Raw genomic sequence first — 17,279 nt, forward strand, 5'->3', positions numbered from 1 at the left:
TTATTTCTTTTTTAAAGGCACGTGTTTAAAAATCATGTTGCATGAATTAAAAAGAAAAAACACAGAAGGTTTAGGTGTGTTAGCTTTACCTTATAGTAGCATAGTGTTATTAGACAGGATGTAGAGGTTTAGGTCAGTTGTGTGGACCTGTACGATGGCAGCTCTCCAAACCCCCAACCTTCAGGCAGCATCTTGCCATGATGGAGGACAAGATGGACACACAAGAGGAGAGAGCTCTTTCTCTCGCCTTTTTTTCTTTTCTTTTCTTCTTTTTGCTCCTGGCAAAAACATAAGTTGTCTGGGCTGGTTGGAGGAAGATAAAGCATCATGAGCAGATTGAAGGTGGGCTTTGGAGACATTCCCCCAACCTCCCCCCTCCTTGTTAGTTTCCTTTTAACCCCTCTTCCCTCGCTCACGCAACCCGTGCCTGATGCCCTGGATCGCTTGGCTGGTTAGGGGCTGATTGGACTAGGAGTGCGGCAGGATAGAGAGAGGAAGTATTGTGCTCTTTACCACTGGACCCTCTGGGTGGAGGAAGTCCCTTATGGAGCTGGTGGTGGGGAGGGGATACTAGGCCTCGGGCAGCACAACCGCTGCTGTTGTCCATCACACTGAGCGCAGAGACTCTTCTTCTTTTCTTTCTCCTTTTCCAGTGTTTTCTCTCCACACACCTACCACTTTCTCTGTCTCCCTCTCTCTCTTTCTCTTGCTCTCTGCATGCCTTTCTGAGCCTCTTGAGTAGTGCCTGTAGACACGTTACCACGCTGCATGTCACCCTGTGGAAATATGGCTTGCCATTTATCTATCTATTTAAAGGAAAACACGGTTCAATCTTTTAATAGCCGAACCTGGCATTTACTGATGCATAATTTATTTATCGGATGTGGGCTCGTTTTAAACAGCTGGATAATTTTAGTGACAAAGTAGTCGCCCCCCTGTTGTGAAGTGGCCCAGGGCTAACCGCAAATGCTAAATTGGTTCTTGATCCACAATGTAGGCCATTTCCCTGATCGTCACCCAGGGTGGTCAGCTCCGAGATCCTTTTTCTCCACTGTTCAGAGTGATGGCAATATTCCCACATAAAAGCACAATAAAGGACATAAAGATGCTTTTATATTTATATGAATGTATCAATGCTAAAGATGTATTTTTTTACCACAAAGGATGCAAGGGTATTTGGGATAGCAGTTAATGATGCTACTGTATATGAGGTTAAGGCAGTGCTGTTTGCTGGTACCAGCAATGCAATCTTAAACCAGGAAAAAAATTGTAGATGTAGATTCAGCTCTGCAAATGGAATGTACTGTAATCATACAAACACCTTTTTTCCTTTTAACATTTTGATATTTATTAGATTGAAGAAAAACTGTTATGCTAATAAATTACAAAATATGACTGTTATGTCCTGGCTTTTAATTTGTATTTATTTATTTTAATTTCACAAAAACATGCATTTGAGTTTGACAGAGGTTTTTAGAGTTAATCACACCTTGGAAACTTACTTTTTTCAGTTTTCGCCCAAAAATATACAATATATCCCTTACAACCTACATATAAATGCAATACCATGAAGTCAATTATTTGGTGACTATTAAAGGCCTTAATTTAGCTTTTGAGTGTGTTTTGGAGGTCCGTAGAAAAAAGTGACACCATGACATTCCTTAAATGCTCATTCATTTCAAAGGCGCGTTTGATAGAAATTTCCTAAGTACGTTTTTGACATATCCTGTTGACATTCTGATAAATGAGTGGGTGCATAAATAAGGTCTTTGGATATTAGTTAAACAAGGTACAATGTTCGCCATGTTCACTTTACATCTTAGTTTAGCGTGTGTTAGCATGCTAACATTTGCTAATTAGCACCCAACACTGAGTATAGCTGAGGCTAAAGGGGACAACATTTATGAAAGCAGTTGGTCATGTACCAGGCTATTTGATAAAGTTCAACAAAGTTTTCACAGTTCAACCTAAGAGGGGCATATACTGAATGTGTGTGAAGAATTGTGTGGAATATCATACCTACAAAACAATACACACAGAGCATCATCAACATAAAGTTTTTTAGATGTGACAATGAAGGACAGACAGTCCAACCTTATATTTTAAAAAAGCTTGTTGTATCGTTTGCAAAATAAAAAATAAATTCTGAATTGTTCTTGGACTATTACATAAACACATACAGTTAATAATGCCAGCTCTCTGTCATACAAGATAGCTGCTTGTCCACACTCTGTTTATTATAGTAGTCTGTATTTGTTTTGCCTGTGTGTGCCTATGTGTCTTTTGTAAGCTGCTGTTACGGTTCATCTGAGGTGAAAGTGCAGCCATCGTCACATCCCAGTGTTGATGTATGCACGGTGGAGAAAGCATGCATTCTGTGGATCACATTGACACATCTGCCAGAGGTCCAGCTGCTCTCACCTGTCAACCTGTGTGTGTATGTGTCTGTGTTAGGAAGTGGAGTGAGAGGAATACTGGATCTGTATGTATTGGATACATGTTTTCAGCATGCGGGTGGGATATACTTAATGGTTATGTGGAAATGTTACTGTGGCGTGGCGCATGCTGGGTATAATGTTACAGCATGCAACGTGTGTGTGTGTGTGTGTGTGTGTGTGTGTGTGTGTGTGTGTGTGTGTGTGTGTGTTCATCATGAATGCACGCATGTGCGGAAAAGATGCAAGTGAAAATTAAGTTACAGTATGTGTAAACAACATATCCCCACTTTCCTGTGTGTTTTACTGAGAGGAGACTTGCAGGTGGGTGGGGTGTGTTTGCACTGAGGATGACTATTTGTCTATTTAGCAGAGCCCACAGCACTTCTGTGGGAATGTTGATATTTAGCCTGGGGTCTTGAGGACCCATCCATATTTAATGAGGTACAGACTATCCCATTCCGGCTGTTTATGCATCATTTTATCCACCTGCTAGCAAACTCATCTTTTATTCACTGCTAGCCACAACCTGCCATTAGCAAAACTGAGGCCCATCTGCCTTCCTCCTTTGCAGCCTTGCCTTCCACCTCCACCACTTGTGATTGTTGATCGAAGTTCGGTCTGACTAAAAAGGATGGTAAGGTCAGAATACAGATGGATAATCAAAATGTGGGTAAAGTGCAGCCCAAATGCTGAAAGTGTGTCCAAACAATGCCTTGTGTTTCTACCTACTTCTGTATCTGCCAAGTCCTGTGTGTGTGTGTGTGTGTGTGTGTGTGTGTGTGTGTGTGTGTGTGTGTGTGTGTGTGTGTGTGTGTGTGTGTGTGTGTGTGTGTGTGTGTGTGTGTGTGTGTGTGTGTGTGTGTGTGTGTGTGTGTGTGTGTGTGTGTGTGTGTGTGTGTGTGTGTGTGTGTGTGTGTGTGTTGTCCCTGTCACCTGCACACCTGGCTATTCATCAACCGCAGTCTTTCATACCCGGCCTTTTCTTCCATTCAACGGCAGAATGTTACCCTGACTACAGTGGTAGTTTGTGTCTCCTACCTTACCTCGTTGCCATTCCTCTAGATTCCCCCCATACACACACACACACACACACACACACACACACGCCTGCCTGCTCCAGCCATTGCCACCATACCCCTGCAACTCTTCTAACTCAGCTCAATGGCAATAAACCTTTTTCTTTATCGAATCTCCAGCTCCCTGTGTCTGTGTTCAGTACCCTTGGGTCCACAAAAGGGGGGAAAAAACCTGCTGATGTATGAGCATTGAGCATTGGCAGCTTAATGCTTATCGTACATGTACCTCTGCGTTTCATATTGCCTACGTTGCTGTGTGTCTGTTCAATCCGTTCTTTTCACATTGTGTCTAATGATGGCCATGACCCAAATACAGCAACTATTCATTCCTGTCCACTCCTTTCATCTGAATACACACACAAACACACACACACACAAACACACACACAGATAAATGCTGTGCGAGCATGCACAAACACACACATTCACTCTTCCCTTCAAATGAGCACTTTATCCCAGTGAAAGGAGCCTCTTCACTTGCCCCTCACCGCAGATTTTAATACTAAAAAACACCATCACAGTGTCTGTCCTTGAGGTGAGAACTATCTCTCTCTCTATCCATCTCTCTCTCTCTCTCTCTCTCTCTCTCTCTCTCTCTCTCTCTCTCTCTCTCTCTCTCTCTCTCTCTCTCAGGTAATACAAATCTGTCCATTTTGTCCTTTCAGCTCCACGCACAAAGCTGAAAGATGTTGAAATCTGCCAGCTGCAGTGAGGTGTTTCCATTTAGCCCTTAGAGATCTGATGGGCTGCCTGCTCAAGAGAAAAGGAGCCAGAGCATGCGGTGTGCTGAACCAAGGACACTTTATGTTTGTGATTAAATGAGTGTGGCTCAACTTGTGTGTGGGGTTCTGGTATATTCTATACTGTATATGTGAAGCCAGTATGTATGAAGTGCATGTGCCTCACAGTGCCTGTATGCAAATATTAGAGCACCCTGACATATGTGAAATATGGAGAAGGCTCTCCACACAAGGGCTTTACATCTATTTGTTCCACTTGGGGAGAGACAGCGGCCTATGTTGCACATCCAAATAGTTATATTTGCATTGGCACAGAGCAGGGAGGGAGGGAGGTAGGGTGGGAGCTTGTGGGACATCTTGTGGGTTTGATAAATTAGTCTGAGCTGCTCCCCTGAGTGCTGCGGTACAAGTAGTGGTGGAGATGCTGGGTGGGTGGGTGGGTGGGTGGGTGGGGTAGGGAAACACTGGCATGTCAGAAGCGGTGATTAATAGTGGTTCCCTCTCTTGGAAGTGTTGTGTCCGGCTCTGCCCATCAAGCGGGTACACTGTAACGCCTGCTGAATTAGCCCTTTTGTTGCTCACCTTTCAGAGAGCAGCCTGGCCTTTCTAAGCAGAAGATAGTGGGACCATCACCATGTAGAGCTCTTGTTCAATAGTAGTCTCCCTTTGTGTTGTTGTAGCAATGATGTGAGTGTCCCCGTTGTAGGAAAAGTCCCGACTGGAATGCTCACTCAAGACAACTGGAATGTCTGTGTGTGTGTGTGTGTGTGTGTGTGTGTGTGTGTGTGTGTGTGTGTGTGTGTGTGTGTGTGTGTGTGTGTGTGTGTGTGTGTGACCACCTTGCAGCATTTTACCCTTTCAACACTAGCCTTTCCATCCTGTTGTGCCATGGTGTGTTTTTCCAGGATATGAAAGCCACAGAAATGACATTCATTACACATTGAGCCAAAGTCCTACGGCGCGCTTCTTGTTATCCATTAAAACGGAGACAGCCAAAAGACATTAAAACTACTTGCTTCTTTTTATGGCTGGTTTTAGACATATTCAAATATTAAACAATTGTCAAAAAATCCCTCCCCCCCCCAAGATCTGTCATATGAATGTTTGTCCAGGAGTGAGAGATAGAGAGAGAGATAAAGAGATATGGTTACATCACAAGGAGGAAAGAGTGTGATTGTCCCTTTTTTTGTCACTAGATTTCCAACACTCAATATCAGGTGTCTCTTCTTCAGAACCAAGTATTGAACTCATTTATTTTCTTCTAGGATTTCACTTTAAACTGTTTTTGGGGCGATAGCCTTGGGCATTATACGTTCACTTTATCACAGTGATGAAGAGTTAACTGAAGCGGCTTGAATTGATTTTTTTTTTATAAAAACGGTGTATCAAATGACAATATGAAAACAACGAAGAAGGCATTGGGCCCAATGGTTAGCTGTACAGTTAGCAACCATCTTATCTCTGTTGAAGGTGTAAAAAAGTGACATGTTCTACTTTTGGTGTTATACCATATATGATATAACTTTTTTCTACTGGAAATGTGAGTGAAATTTCCAAAAGTATTGACCATACCTTGTCAATCAGCTGTGTGATGCCGAAGGAGGTCCTCTAAACTTTGATGTCCCCATGGTAGATCAAACATTCTGACTTGGCCTTACCTTCTAAGGCATAAGATACATCAGAACTACCACCCCTTTATTTGTTTTAGCCCCACTCTAAGTAGGGAACATAACTAAGACTGATACTATTATTTTGCCCTCACAGATTTCCAATTGGGTTTTTCTATAATAATACCTGATTTTTTAGGTATTTGATGTGATACTAAAATGATGAGTGTCAACTGAAACACTAATTCTGAATTTAATAGGTGCTCCTATGAAGTGTTTGTCTCACAAGGAGCTTTCGAAGTGAGACATTTATAAAGGCGTTTTTTGTCTCTAACCTTAATTGCTGCTGCAAGCCGAGGATTTTGTCACATTTTAATCCACTTAATCTCCGCTCAGTGTCAGCCGTGGCTCCTGGGGCCATCTACACGGACCTAATTGCACAACAAGCGCATTTACGAATCACTGGAAACAATAGTCTGTGTACGGATGACCCCAGGCTCTTTAAGGCGCACAATAAGTACAGCCACCTTCGTCCTGGCTGAAATAGCTCCATGGATCTTCATAAAGAGGCCACAGCTTCCTGCACCACAGCAGCTGACATCCATCTGAGTCTCCCTGGTTCCCCCTTGGAAGTTTTGTGTGTGTGTGTGTGCGTGCGTGCGTGCGTGCGTGTGTGTGTGTGTGCGTGTGTGTGTGTGTGTGTGTGTGTGTGTGTGTGTGTGTGTGATGGAGGCTGGTTAGATTGTGATATGAGTGTATGATATGGGTGTTCACCATATTTATTTCACTCAAAATATTCAGATATAAGAAAAGAACAGCTCTAATATCGGTCGGAGTTTCGACAATACTCCATTGTATATGAAAAAGTCTTAACTACATGCAAGTCTTCAATTGAATTTAATGGCTATCACTAAACAAGGGTTTGATGACAGCTGCTGCAGCCAGTCGCCATATGTTATAACTCGGTATTAAGTAGACACTCATCAGCATTAATTGATGCTTAATTAATGCTCAGTTCATCCTGAGTTAATGTAGGACTCATGTAAGACTCATGGAGGACTCAGCTATGCATTAATGGTTACTCCATCAGTAACTAATCAGAAGTCAGTCTTAATACCAGGCTGCTGATGAGTGTCTACGTAATATAAAGCCTTACCTATAACTCTTTTAAACATATTGTATTCCCTACTGAAGAAGCACATTTAAAGGGTGCTGCCTCACCAGCATGTTTCACTTGACTAGTCAATGATTGGCAGAAACTGCAGTGAATGACTGAGATGACTTTACCTGGCCAATCGTATCCTCTGCCAGGACATTTTCACACATCTTACCATTCATTCTGTGAAATAAGGTGACACCCGAGATGGCATTCGGCCATATGATTTCAGTCATAAAACAGGCAGAAACAGCTGCTTTTTCAGGGGTGTCGGATGTGCTATTCCCCAGGTGCTTTTTTCACTTTCACTCCCTTTTTCTTTTCACAGGTAATTTGCGGTAGTCTGGCATTGGGAGAACAGTTTGGAGGCATGAATAATGGGCTTGTGACTCTCCACAAAATGAAAAAAGAAATTGACAATTGTATTCCCTTGAATATTTATTTTCTTTTATTCCGACCTTATTCAAAGGTGCTACGAGGAACTTTTGAATATTTCTGAAACAGTCTAATTTTTCCTCTAATGATCATAAATTACATGTTACAGCAAACGAGACCACCAGTGCAAAGATTGCTATTTTTATATATTTTTTCTTAATGCCCTTGTCATGGTTACACTAGTAAAAACACTACCGCTTTTGTCCAAAGGGGATGCAAGAATTGACACAAACTAAAAGTTCCTCGGAGCACCTTTAAAGTCACAATGCAGGAATGAATTAGGTGGTGATCCTTCCCTTTTGTCAAAAACTAAGCATGCACATCTGATGAAAATGATAAAACTGAAAATTTACCAAAAATAGGGTATTTGTATTTGAGTTGTAATGCTACTAAGGAATTAACAAATAGGCCTATTTGTGATGTGGTAACGTAGTACTGTGTAAAAAGTTGTGTCATCTCTGATCACACATTAAGAGCATAATGAACATTTAACCGTGATTTATGGCTGGAGTCTCTGAGACCCTAGCCTTGACAGAAATTATGCATCACTTTCTGCAGTTCTCAGTTCAAAAGCATGCCTACAAGCAATTCTCATAAACTGGTAATTAAGTGCCAAAGTGATAAAAAATGTTTTACCCTACTGTATGTATACTTTAGAGCTGTCACTGGCTTTGTCTTTTCCCGTATGCCATGTGATATTTGGCCAGTCTGCACAAACATGGCTTTGCTTTTTTACTGTGAAGAAAGCCGTCTGCGACCTCTTGCCATCCTCTGGAGTTACGCAAGGGTGAGAAGACATCCTAATCAACAAAATGATGTCAGTCCAAAGGGCTTGACCCATGCCTGGAAGCTGCAGACATACCACATGACTAGTTTTTTGTATTGAAAAGGTCATGTTTTCACGTGGTTAAGTGCACCATGGGTTAAGTAAAGCATTAGTGCATGACTTTGTGTGCAAGCGGGTTTCTTTAGCACTCACTGCCTAGGGGCAAGGAAAGAGTGACTATTGATGAGCTCAAGATCCTCCCTGCCTGCCAGTTAACATTCTTGTATCGAGCTGTACGGATTAAATAATACCTTTGACTTGGCAGTGAATACCTGGATGAAAAAAACACATTTGTTGTTTTCGGTGTTCATCAGGCACCCAGTCCCCTCAGTCACATGCACACAGTCACATGCACATTAGGACATTACAGTCACATGGTAGGCCTTATGTGTAGCATAATTGTGTTAGCTTCAACCACCGAGAGTTCTTATGAGAACGCCTTCATGGAAATTCTTATGAGTAGATCATATGGGGAGCTCATATTTGTGTTGCACAATAACAAAGTGATCAGTAGGAGCTTCAGGACAGATTATGAAGTCAGATGGCTCCCTCTGCTGTTGACAGCTGATAAGAGTGTGAATATACTTTTTGTTTTGGATAGAGATGTAATACAGATGGTAAAACAAATTGAGGTAGATAAGCATTTATTGGAGGTAAAAGTTAAAGTAAAACTGCACACTGATGATGGCTCACTCACACAGGCGTTGTCACTTCATATGCCTGGTGAGGCTGCTTCTCTGTGTGCTCTGCTTGTATGTGTGCAGGCTGCTTGGGAAGAGGCATAAATGATGAAATTGAGCTGAGTTCCATTTGGCTGCGTCAGATTTAGGTTCCTGGTATTGTCACACCGCCACGCTTTAGTGGGACACTTGAATAGAACAAAGCCTACACGATAAATTCAAAAAATCGTCCTTGTGTACACGATTCAATAGATTAAATTTCGTGTACTATAGGACGAAATGCCGTGAGACCAGGCTTGTTAATGATATTGGTAACACCTGTGGGGGCTTTTATATTACAAGTCAAGATGTGAAGGAATAGCTCGCTAAGCAGATATCTAATCAAAAAGCATTATGGGGTTTGCACGGCCTGAAATACATAGCGGACAGTACTTGTGGACACCTGAATATTATGCCTCCATGTGATTGTTGAACATCTCTTGGTTATTCTGTGGACATTAATCTGCTGCTATCAGCAGACACTGTTCTGTGAAGGCTTTTCACAATATTTTGGAGCCTGGCTGCAACATGAGCGGTTGGTGTTGACAAGGCTCTGGGCAGAGGGTAAAAAGGAAAGACTCTGTTTCAAAATGTTAAAATAATTCTCTCGTGTAAAATGATGGGAGAGAGCTAACATGGCTGCAGAGGAAAATACTCCACCTTAAAAAAACATATTCTACCAAGAGGTGCACAATTAAGTCATTAATGATTTTTTTCTTTTATTGTTTCATATGTCCATAATGTTTGTTGAAGTGCCTTTAAATGGACTGTGTTATACAATGTATGTTGCTGTGCTAAATTATTTAGACCTGTCTATTAATGGACACCAGCTTGAAAGATGATGTACACTTGCTTGAGAGACTTTCAAATAACTGAGGGATGTACAATTGAAACTTTTTTTCTTAATGTATTTCATTATATTTTATTATGATTTGTAGTTTTCACAGTTTCGGCTAATGAAAGAAGGAAAATAAATCTAAAAGTAAATTTGTATGATGCATGGCCATTATTGCATTGGACTGCTGTAGATTTTTTGTTTTGTTCAATTCTCCTTCGTAATTTCATAGTTTGTTGTGTGATTTGTCTGCTGAAAAAATCACATATAAAAAATTTCATTATATCACATTTGCTCATGTCATCCTTTAAAATAATTTGCTCTTTGTTTTTCACTCTGTCCAGATTTAGGATGGTTAGAAGTACCCGGATGTCCTACTTCATCCGGCCAAGATTGTTAGTGTTGAAAACAGCATCCTATTTGGGCGATTCTGACCCACAATCCAGTGCGCATGTGAAGTGATGTCACACCGACGAAGCCTCCATATGAAAACAAACAGGGATGCGACGGATATAAAAGCAAGAGGCAAGATAAGGCGCAATGTTATGATGAAATAAAAGAGTAAAATTATGTCCTAATAGTATGCCTACTGCATCCTGACTAGATTATTTTTATCGTCGGATGTAGTATGTAGAATAGAAAAAAGAAAGAGTATGTGATTCGGAACGCAGGGTGTGTATGATATCAATGTATGCTACATAGATACAATACAATAATATATCTCTCTGAAAAAACACAGTTTTAAATTAAGACTTTGTTCCAGCATTATTAAGAAATGATAAATGGTTTAAGGTAATCTGTGGTTTATCATTGTATGTGCAATCCTTAAAACAGGAACAAAAAAGCAGAGTGGCAAAACAATTAGTATTTTTTCTACATCGTTTCACTAGTGTATGCCACTACGCATAGTCCATATATGATTCATATGTGCCATTGACATCTTGTAAATCCATTCATGTCTCTGGTGCTTTCTACATCAGGCACCTTTGGGAGCTACTAGCTGTTCAAAGTGCCACTGTTGTCTGGGGTGATGGGTGCAGGGGCGCAGGAGGAGACGTCCTGTGTTGGTGCGGGTGTTGTCTTCTCTCTGGGTGCTTAGAGGGAGCCTTCCTTCCTTTACGGCCTCCAGACATAACTGGGACTGCTGGTGGACAAGTTGACCGCTCAGCTGAAGCAGAAAAAAAAACAGTTTGTTTTTCCAAACGTCTACTGTGACAATGAACATCTTTGCTATTATATAACAACAAAAAAATCTAATTCTCTGCCTTGCCTTTATGTACTTCCACTGGAGTCTGCTGGTGGTTGGATGGTGAGCAGGGCACTGAGATAGGACCACCCTCTCCCCCTTGGCGTCCAGACACAAGGCCCCCGTGGGACCCCAGCGCACCTCTAATTCGGAGTTTAGATCGCAGTGCTGCGGTGACAAGACAAGTCATCTTTGTCGCTGTTGCGTTACCTGTCTGTCTTCAACTATTACAACTGTTGTCATGGTTACCTGGCTGCCCGTCCCACTGCATGGTGCTACGTTCACGGCCCCACCCTGCGCTCCCTGCCCTCGGGGGTAGTTTGCACAGCTGCTAGTGCCAACATTGTACAGCTTCAAACAGGCACAAGACGGACACATCAGTATGTCATGTCCAATCCACAGTAGAGCAGTTTGTGTGTGTGTGTGTGTGTGTGTGTGTGTGTGTGTGTGTGTGTGTGTGTGTGTGTGTGTGTGTGCTTCTACCTCGCCTGACAATCCTGGTCTGTCCTGGGGGATGTACAGTTGTGGGTAAACTGTAGTCAGGTACCAGTGGAAGTTCCTACAGCCTAGACTCCTCTTAAGCTGCAGGCGCTCTGTGATGTTAGGGCTCTCAGACTGCACAAAGGAAAGAACAATTTATTTATTTAAAAATGTTGTCATATTTTGTAGACCAACTAATACTTTGACCAAATCCAAACGTACGCACCTGGCTGATGAAATGAGCGAGTGTGTCTCTCCTGTAGAAGATCTTCCTGTAAGCATCCATCCATGTGTCTGCAATGCGGATCTTGTTCCTCTGAAGCAGCTCCTGGTCCAGGAGGAGGTAAGGCTGGTAGTGGTGGGCTAGGTGGGCCACACGGGAGCAGGGAACCACCTCCATGGAGCCCCCACATGACCACACCTAGCACAACGGGAAAGCCATTTAAGAAGTTTTTATTCTCTTTTAAAGGTCACATATTATGCAAAATGCACTTTTTCACAGGTTTTTCAACATTAACATGGGTCCCCGTGTGACTTGAAACTTCCAAAATATGAGAAAAAACAACCCTCTCTTTCTTTTTCTCCTCCTCCACCTTTCTGAAAAACACAAATTACAATTTTGGACATGAAAAGTAGGATGAACTTTAAATAATAGCCCTAGTGTATGAGTGTGGAAAGATGTGTTTTTGCATTTTGGTGAACAAAATCTTTTTCTGTGCAAGTGGGACATAGATTTTTATTTTCCGCAAACCCCACCGTTTTACATTTGAATCTTTCTCAGAACATGCTACATTTCCATATTATGTATTTCTATGGTCATCATAGGAAAACAAGTGGTCAGGTCTCATACTTTGTGTTGTCAACTGGCCCAGACATTCCCAGACCTCTATTCAACCTGAGATTTCCATTTGCGAAAAGGCAACTTGTCCCAGCACAGCATTCCTGAGGCCCTGACAGAAGGCAAGAGAATCACTCGGCCCAAAGTTTTGGCTCACACAGCTCGGGTGAATTAAGGTGAAATAGCAAAAGAAAAACAACCTGTCGTCTCTCCGTCCTGTGTTGTGAGCAGGTGAATTGGAGCATTTTGAAGAAAAGTTTATCTATAATAAGAAATGCTTTGCGTTTACCCTGATCGACAGCTCAATTTGCTCTGCCCCCCACAGCAGCATCCCCGGGTCGTAGGCTCCCACACTTTGAAAGAAGTGTCTGTCGATGGCCACAACTCCACCTCCTAATGCCGGGCTCCTGTCATACACACAATGGGCATCATTTTAACACAGTAATTTGTCTTTGTGTCGCTCTAGCAGAGAGCCATTCCAGACTTAGAGGATTACAGCCGCAGTAAGCAAGGACAATCGGATCACAGCAATCAGTTAAATCACAACTCCTTGTCAAAGATCATATATGTTAACGAGCTATAATCACTGATAATGGTAAGGGTTGTTTGACTCCCTAGTTGTTTTATTTGATATTGTGTTTTATAGGCAAACAGAGGTTTACCTGGTCAGCACTTTGAAAGAAAAGGACTTTAAGTGACATTTGACTGTTTAAAACTCATATCATGGAAGCCCAACTGGCAGTGGCTGCATACTCACCGCACAGGTTGAATAGCTGAGTCTGGGTCCTTATCTGGCAGCAGCTGAGGGTCAGATTCCCAATAGAAGTCAAGTGTCCAGTCGAACACTCCCCTCACTGGCCACTGGGTGGCATTGTACTGAAATGTCTGCCAGTCTATTAGGTCCATGATGGGTGACACCACTCTGGTCCTGCACAGTGAGACACCACATTTATACCAACAATCCATTGTATATTCAAAAGTATGTTTTTTTATAAGTAAGTGATTTTGATGTTATGAACGAGGGGTTTCTTTCTGCCACTCTGGAAATCTGGAAGAATAACTACTACATTTACAATTGTGAACAAGCCTTCCTTTATTTACATTTGTACTTGTTGAGCGTGTGTGCGGCGAGAATGGTACTGGGGAAGGAAAAAAAAAGATTTCCTGATCATTGCGTGTGTGTGATTGTTATTGCACATATCAATGTTTGAGTGGGTTTCAGGGTTGTATCACAGAGGCCAAGTTCAGAGAAAGCCTGATGGTTCTGGTTCACATTTGTTATTTCAAATATTTCTACGTGTGATGATATGACGCTCAGGGGGGAAATGAAATGAAGAGATTAAAGGAGGGAGAGAGAGAAAAATGGGAGAAGGGTCAAACATGTGGCTGAGGGAGTTGAGTGGTTGCAGATTCCAGGTCTGGGAGTTCAGCCTAATTACCTAGTCTAATTAGAGCCACGCTGCAGGCAGCCTGAGACACAAGACTGGAGCCAAATCATGAGGGCCAAGCTCTGGATACAACACACAGCACATGTATCATTCTGCCTCGCTAATGAGTCAAGACAAACCACCAGTCTGAGCCCTTACATCTTCTCACTTCTCTCAAGTGGTTCTGTCAAAAGGCAGAACACAGTAGTGGAACAAGCCAACGCTTGGAGTCTGGGCACAGATTGGGTTTTTACCAACAGAGCAGTTTAGAATTAGGGTGATTTTTATTGGAATTGTGCAATGGAAAATGAAGGATGTTGCACTGTTGTTCATTATTGCTACAGGATTGAAGTAAATAGTACCTATCCTGGGCCACCCTCTCCAGCAGTGGTTCCAGCCAGCCCTTCTGGCACTCACAGTGGGAGTCCATGAACACAAGCACCTCCCCTGCTGCCCTAGCTGCACCCAGAGCACGGCACCCTCCAACGCCAAGGCGCTTGGTGCTTCGAATCAAACGCACCCCGTCCAGATGAGACACGTACTCACTGAGTACACTTTTCAGGTGTCCTGAGAAGTGAACAGAGATTTTAAAAAGGGAGACATATTATGAAAAAATTACTTTTATATAGTGTGTTTGCACACCTGGGGCTATTTGGGTACAACCTGCAAAAACTGAAATAGCACAACACTGTTAGTTTCTTCAGGTCAGAAAATGTGTGAATCGGCATGATGTTCAAAAGAGCTGCGGAGTGATACAACACTCTGTAAGCTTCAGCATACAATACATACAAGCTTTAGGGTTAACCCCCCCCCCCCCCCCTTAGCTCCAGATGAGATGCCAGCATTTTTTAATTTCCCTGAAGAAACTTCCGAAGGGATCTATCTATCTATCTATCTATCTATCTATCTATCTATCTATCTATCTATCTATCTATCTATCTATCTATCTATCTATCTATCTATCTATCTATCTATCTATCTATCTATCTATCTATCTATCTACCTACCTACCTACCTACCTACCTACCTACCTATCTATCTATCTATCTATCTATCTATCTATCTATCTATCTATCTATCTATCTATCTATCTATCTATCTATCTATCTATCTATCTATCTATCTATCTATCTATCTATCTATCTATCTATCTATCTATCTATCTATCTATCTATCTATCTATCTATCTATCTATCTATCTATCTGAGACTCTGCAGCTCATTAGCATTATCCCAAGGGTAAGCCCACCTGAGGCTGCAGAGGTATAACTTTGCTAAGGAAAGCAGTTCCTCTTTTGAACTAGAAAATGAGCACAATATGTCCACTTTACAGTCAGCTGAGGTCAAGTGCATTGGTAGTCACCGTGCTGGCTCAGGTCGTCCAGCAGCAGAACCTCCTGCAGGTGTCTTTTGGGCGCAGTATCCAGCACGCTGTGCACGGTGCGCAGGAGCGTGGACCAGGACTCGTCATGGAAACAGATAACAACACTGGCTGATGGCAGCGACTCGCTGTACTGCTCCCCTAGACACCTGTTAAGTGGGAGACAAATCCATTTTCACTCTGAACGCTTGTTTAGTACCAAAGTGGAGTCATTTCAGTGCAGACGTTTTGGTTCATCTTTTTAGTCGTGCGCTCTGGCTATACTGCGCCTTTCACTCACCCAGGATGGCGCGCATCGGGCAGCCTGCGACGCAAAGAAATCCTCCCGCTGACCACCTCGTTGTAACCGTACTTTTCTACCGCAGAAACCTCCACATCCCTCTCCTTGCCCTCTAGGTGTAGCCGCACTGCTTTCCCCATTTCACCGTGCGTCGGCGGCGGCGCAGGGGCGGGGGTGTCCTTATTTGCCCCGGGCAGAAGCACCTTGTAATTGCCCTTCCTCTGCGGCGGGTTCTTGGTGCCCTGCTGCGTCAATGGCACGAACAAAAGCAGTTGGTCTTCTTGCAGAGATTTGAGCGGGGCGAGGTCGACACTTAGCTCCAACGCGGGGTCCCGGGAATCCAAGAGGATCTCCAGGTCCGGTGGACTGGGGATGCGCTGCTGGAGGGGGCGCCTAGGAGGGCCAGGTTTCTGAGGACTGTGTAGCCGGTCCCGGTTATTAAAGAAGTCTGACAGCGTCACAATAACCAGGGCGAACCCGAGCAGCAGCAGCCAGAGGAAGAGCATCCTCCTCCGGACAGCCGTAGCTCTGCCCCACAGCCTCATGATAGAGAGGGGGTGGATGCGGTGATCAGAAGTTAACCCAGTGCTGTCTTGACTTGCCCATCTTTGGAGCGTTGCCTTAACTTTAAAGTCGATTTCATTTCATCAAAGCCATGTGAGACTCTTCAGGGATTATCCAAAAGTAGAACAATACCTAAATCCCCCATCAGTCCTCTGAAGTCTTGCGCCGCATCCATGGGAAACCAGACCTGAGACACGAGTGACAGGTTCAAGACAAACCCTCAACTTCTACAGGGTTAGAGTGGAGGTGCGCAGACTTGGCCTGTGGTGCAGCTGCTCATCCCGCAGGTCCTAAAGCCCGAGCAAGTGTGTGCTCACTTAAAACAGATGCACCTGATGCGTCCACCTTCTCCTACACCTGTTCACTGAGTTCATTCTCAGAGCACCCTCAATAGTTCAAATGGGGATAAAATAGTTTTTTTTAGATAAACCCTAATGAAGAAAAACAACTAATCCAAAGTAGGCAAGAGAAATCAAGGATAGTCAGGATAGATCTTTTTGTTTACCTTGCGTTTTTTTAATGTTTCATCACTAGTGTATTCAGATGCCTGTGGGCCTCGGCAGTATAGTTTTAATACCGTATGGTACCAATATTCCTGTCACGACCTCGATAAGTTATGACCAACGTTTTTTTTATTGGAAATGGCTAAATGTCTCTTTCAAAACTCCGTTTTCCACCAGAAACATCAGTAAGTTATAAATCAGCTCACATTGCAGTGGATGGAATGAGGTCGTGTTTTTATATTTCCTGCAGTGTGTGTGTGTGTGTGTGTGTGTGTGTGTGTGTGTGTGTGTGTGTGTGTGTGTGTGTGTGTGTGTGTGTGTGTGTGTGTGTGTGTGTGTGTGTGTGTGTGTGTGAGAGAGAGAGAGAGAGAGAGAGAGAGAGAGAGAGAGAGAGAGAGAGAGAGAGAGAGAGAGAGAGAGTCGGCTTGGTGCGGGCGTCTCCCCCGGTCACACATCAAAGATGCTCGCTCCGGCCAGCTGGCGGCGAGCCTCGCGGTCCCATGACCGGCTGTCGGTGCCGGGAAGCGGGGCGGTCTCAGCTTCGTTCTCCCCAGTTCTCGGAGGAGGATCTTGGCAGCTCAGTCTTCTGTTTTCGACTGAATGGAGACAAAAACTTTCGGCAGTGTGTGCGTGTGTGTGTGTGTGTGTGTGTGTGTGTGTGTGTGTGTGTGTGTGTGTGTGTGTGTGTGTGTGTGTGTGTGTGTGTGTGTGTGTGCGTGCGTGGGTGGG

General features: G+C 43.3%; 1 protein-coding gene across 1 annotated transcript; it reads right to left on the minus strand.

The window, feature by feature from the left end:
* Window positions 1–9,953: 9,953 nt before the first annotated feature.
* Window positions 9,954–16,161, minus strand: LOC307263860 (polypeptide N-acetylgalactosaminyltransferase 15-like). Its single transcript, XM_080045145.1, has 10 exons — window positions 15,484–16,161; window positions 15,186–15,352; window positions 14,186–14,390; window positions 13,154–13,324; window positions 12,686–12,803; window positions 11,785–11,979; window positions 11,562–11,693; window positions 11,328–11,429; window positions 11,103–11,246; window positions 9,954–11,000 (listed from the first exon to the last, which is right to left on the minus strand). The coding sequence occupies exons 1-10, from the start codon at window positions 16,026–16,028 to the stop codon at window positions 10,809–10,811; spliced, it is 1,971 nt and encodes a 656-aa protein (XP_079901271.1). The 5' UTR covers window positions 16,029–16,161; the 3' UTR covers window positions 9,954–10,808.
* Between the last annotated feature and the right edge of the window lie 1,118 nt (window positions 16,162–17,279).

The sequence above is a fragment of the Ammodytes marinus genome, assembly GCF_949987685.1.
Source record: "Ammodytes marinus genome assembly, chromosome: 17".
Taxonomy (NCBI): Eukaryota; Metazoa; Chordata; class Actinopteri; order Uranoscopiformes; family Ammodytidae; genus Ammodytes; species Ammodytes marinus.

Bases quoted from the DNA above. Each gene is read 5' to 3' on its own strand.
- LOC307263860 (XM_080045145.1), bottom strand. From the start codon at position 16,028: ATGAGGCTGTGGGGCAGAGCTACGGCTGTCCGGAGGAGGATGCTCTTC. The intron at 12,804-13,153 runs GTGAGTATGCAG...TGTGTATGACAG, and splicing joins TCAGCTATTCAACCTGTGCG to GAGCCCGGCATTAGGAGGTG. The intron at 11,980-12,685 runs GTAAACGCAAAG...CCGTTGTGCTAG, and splicing joins AAATTGAGCTGTCGATCAGG to GTGTGGTCATGTGGGGGCTC.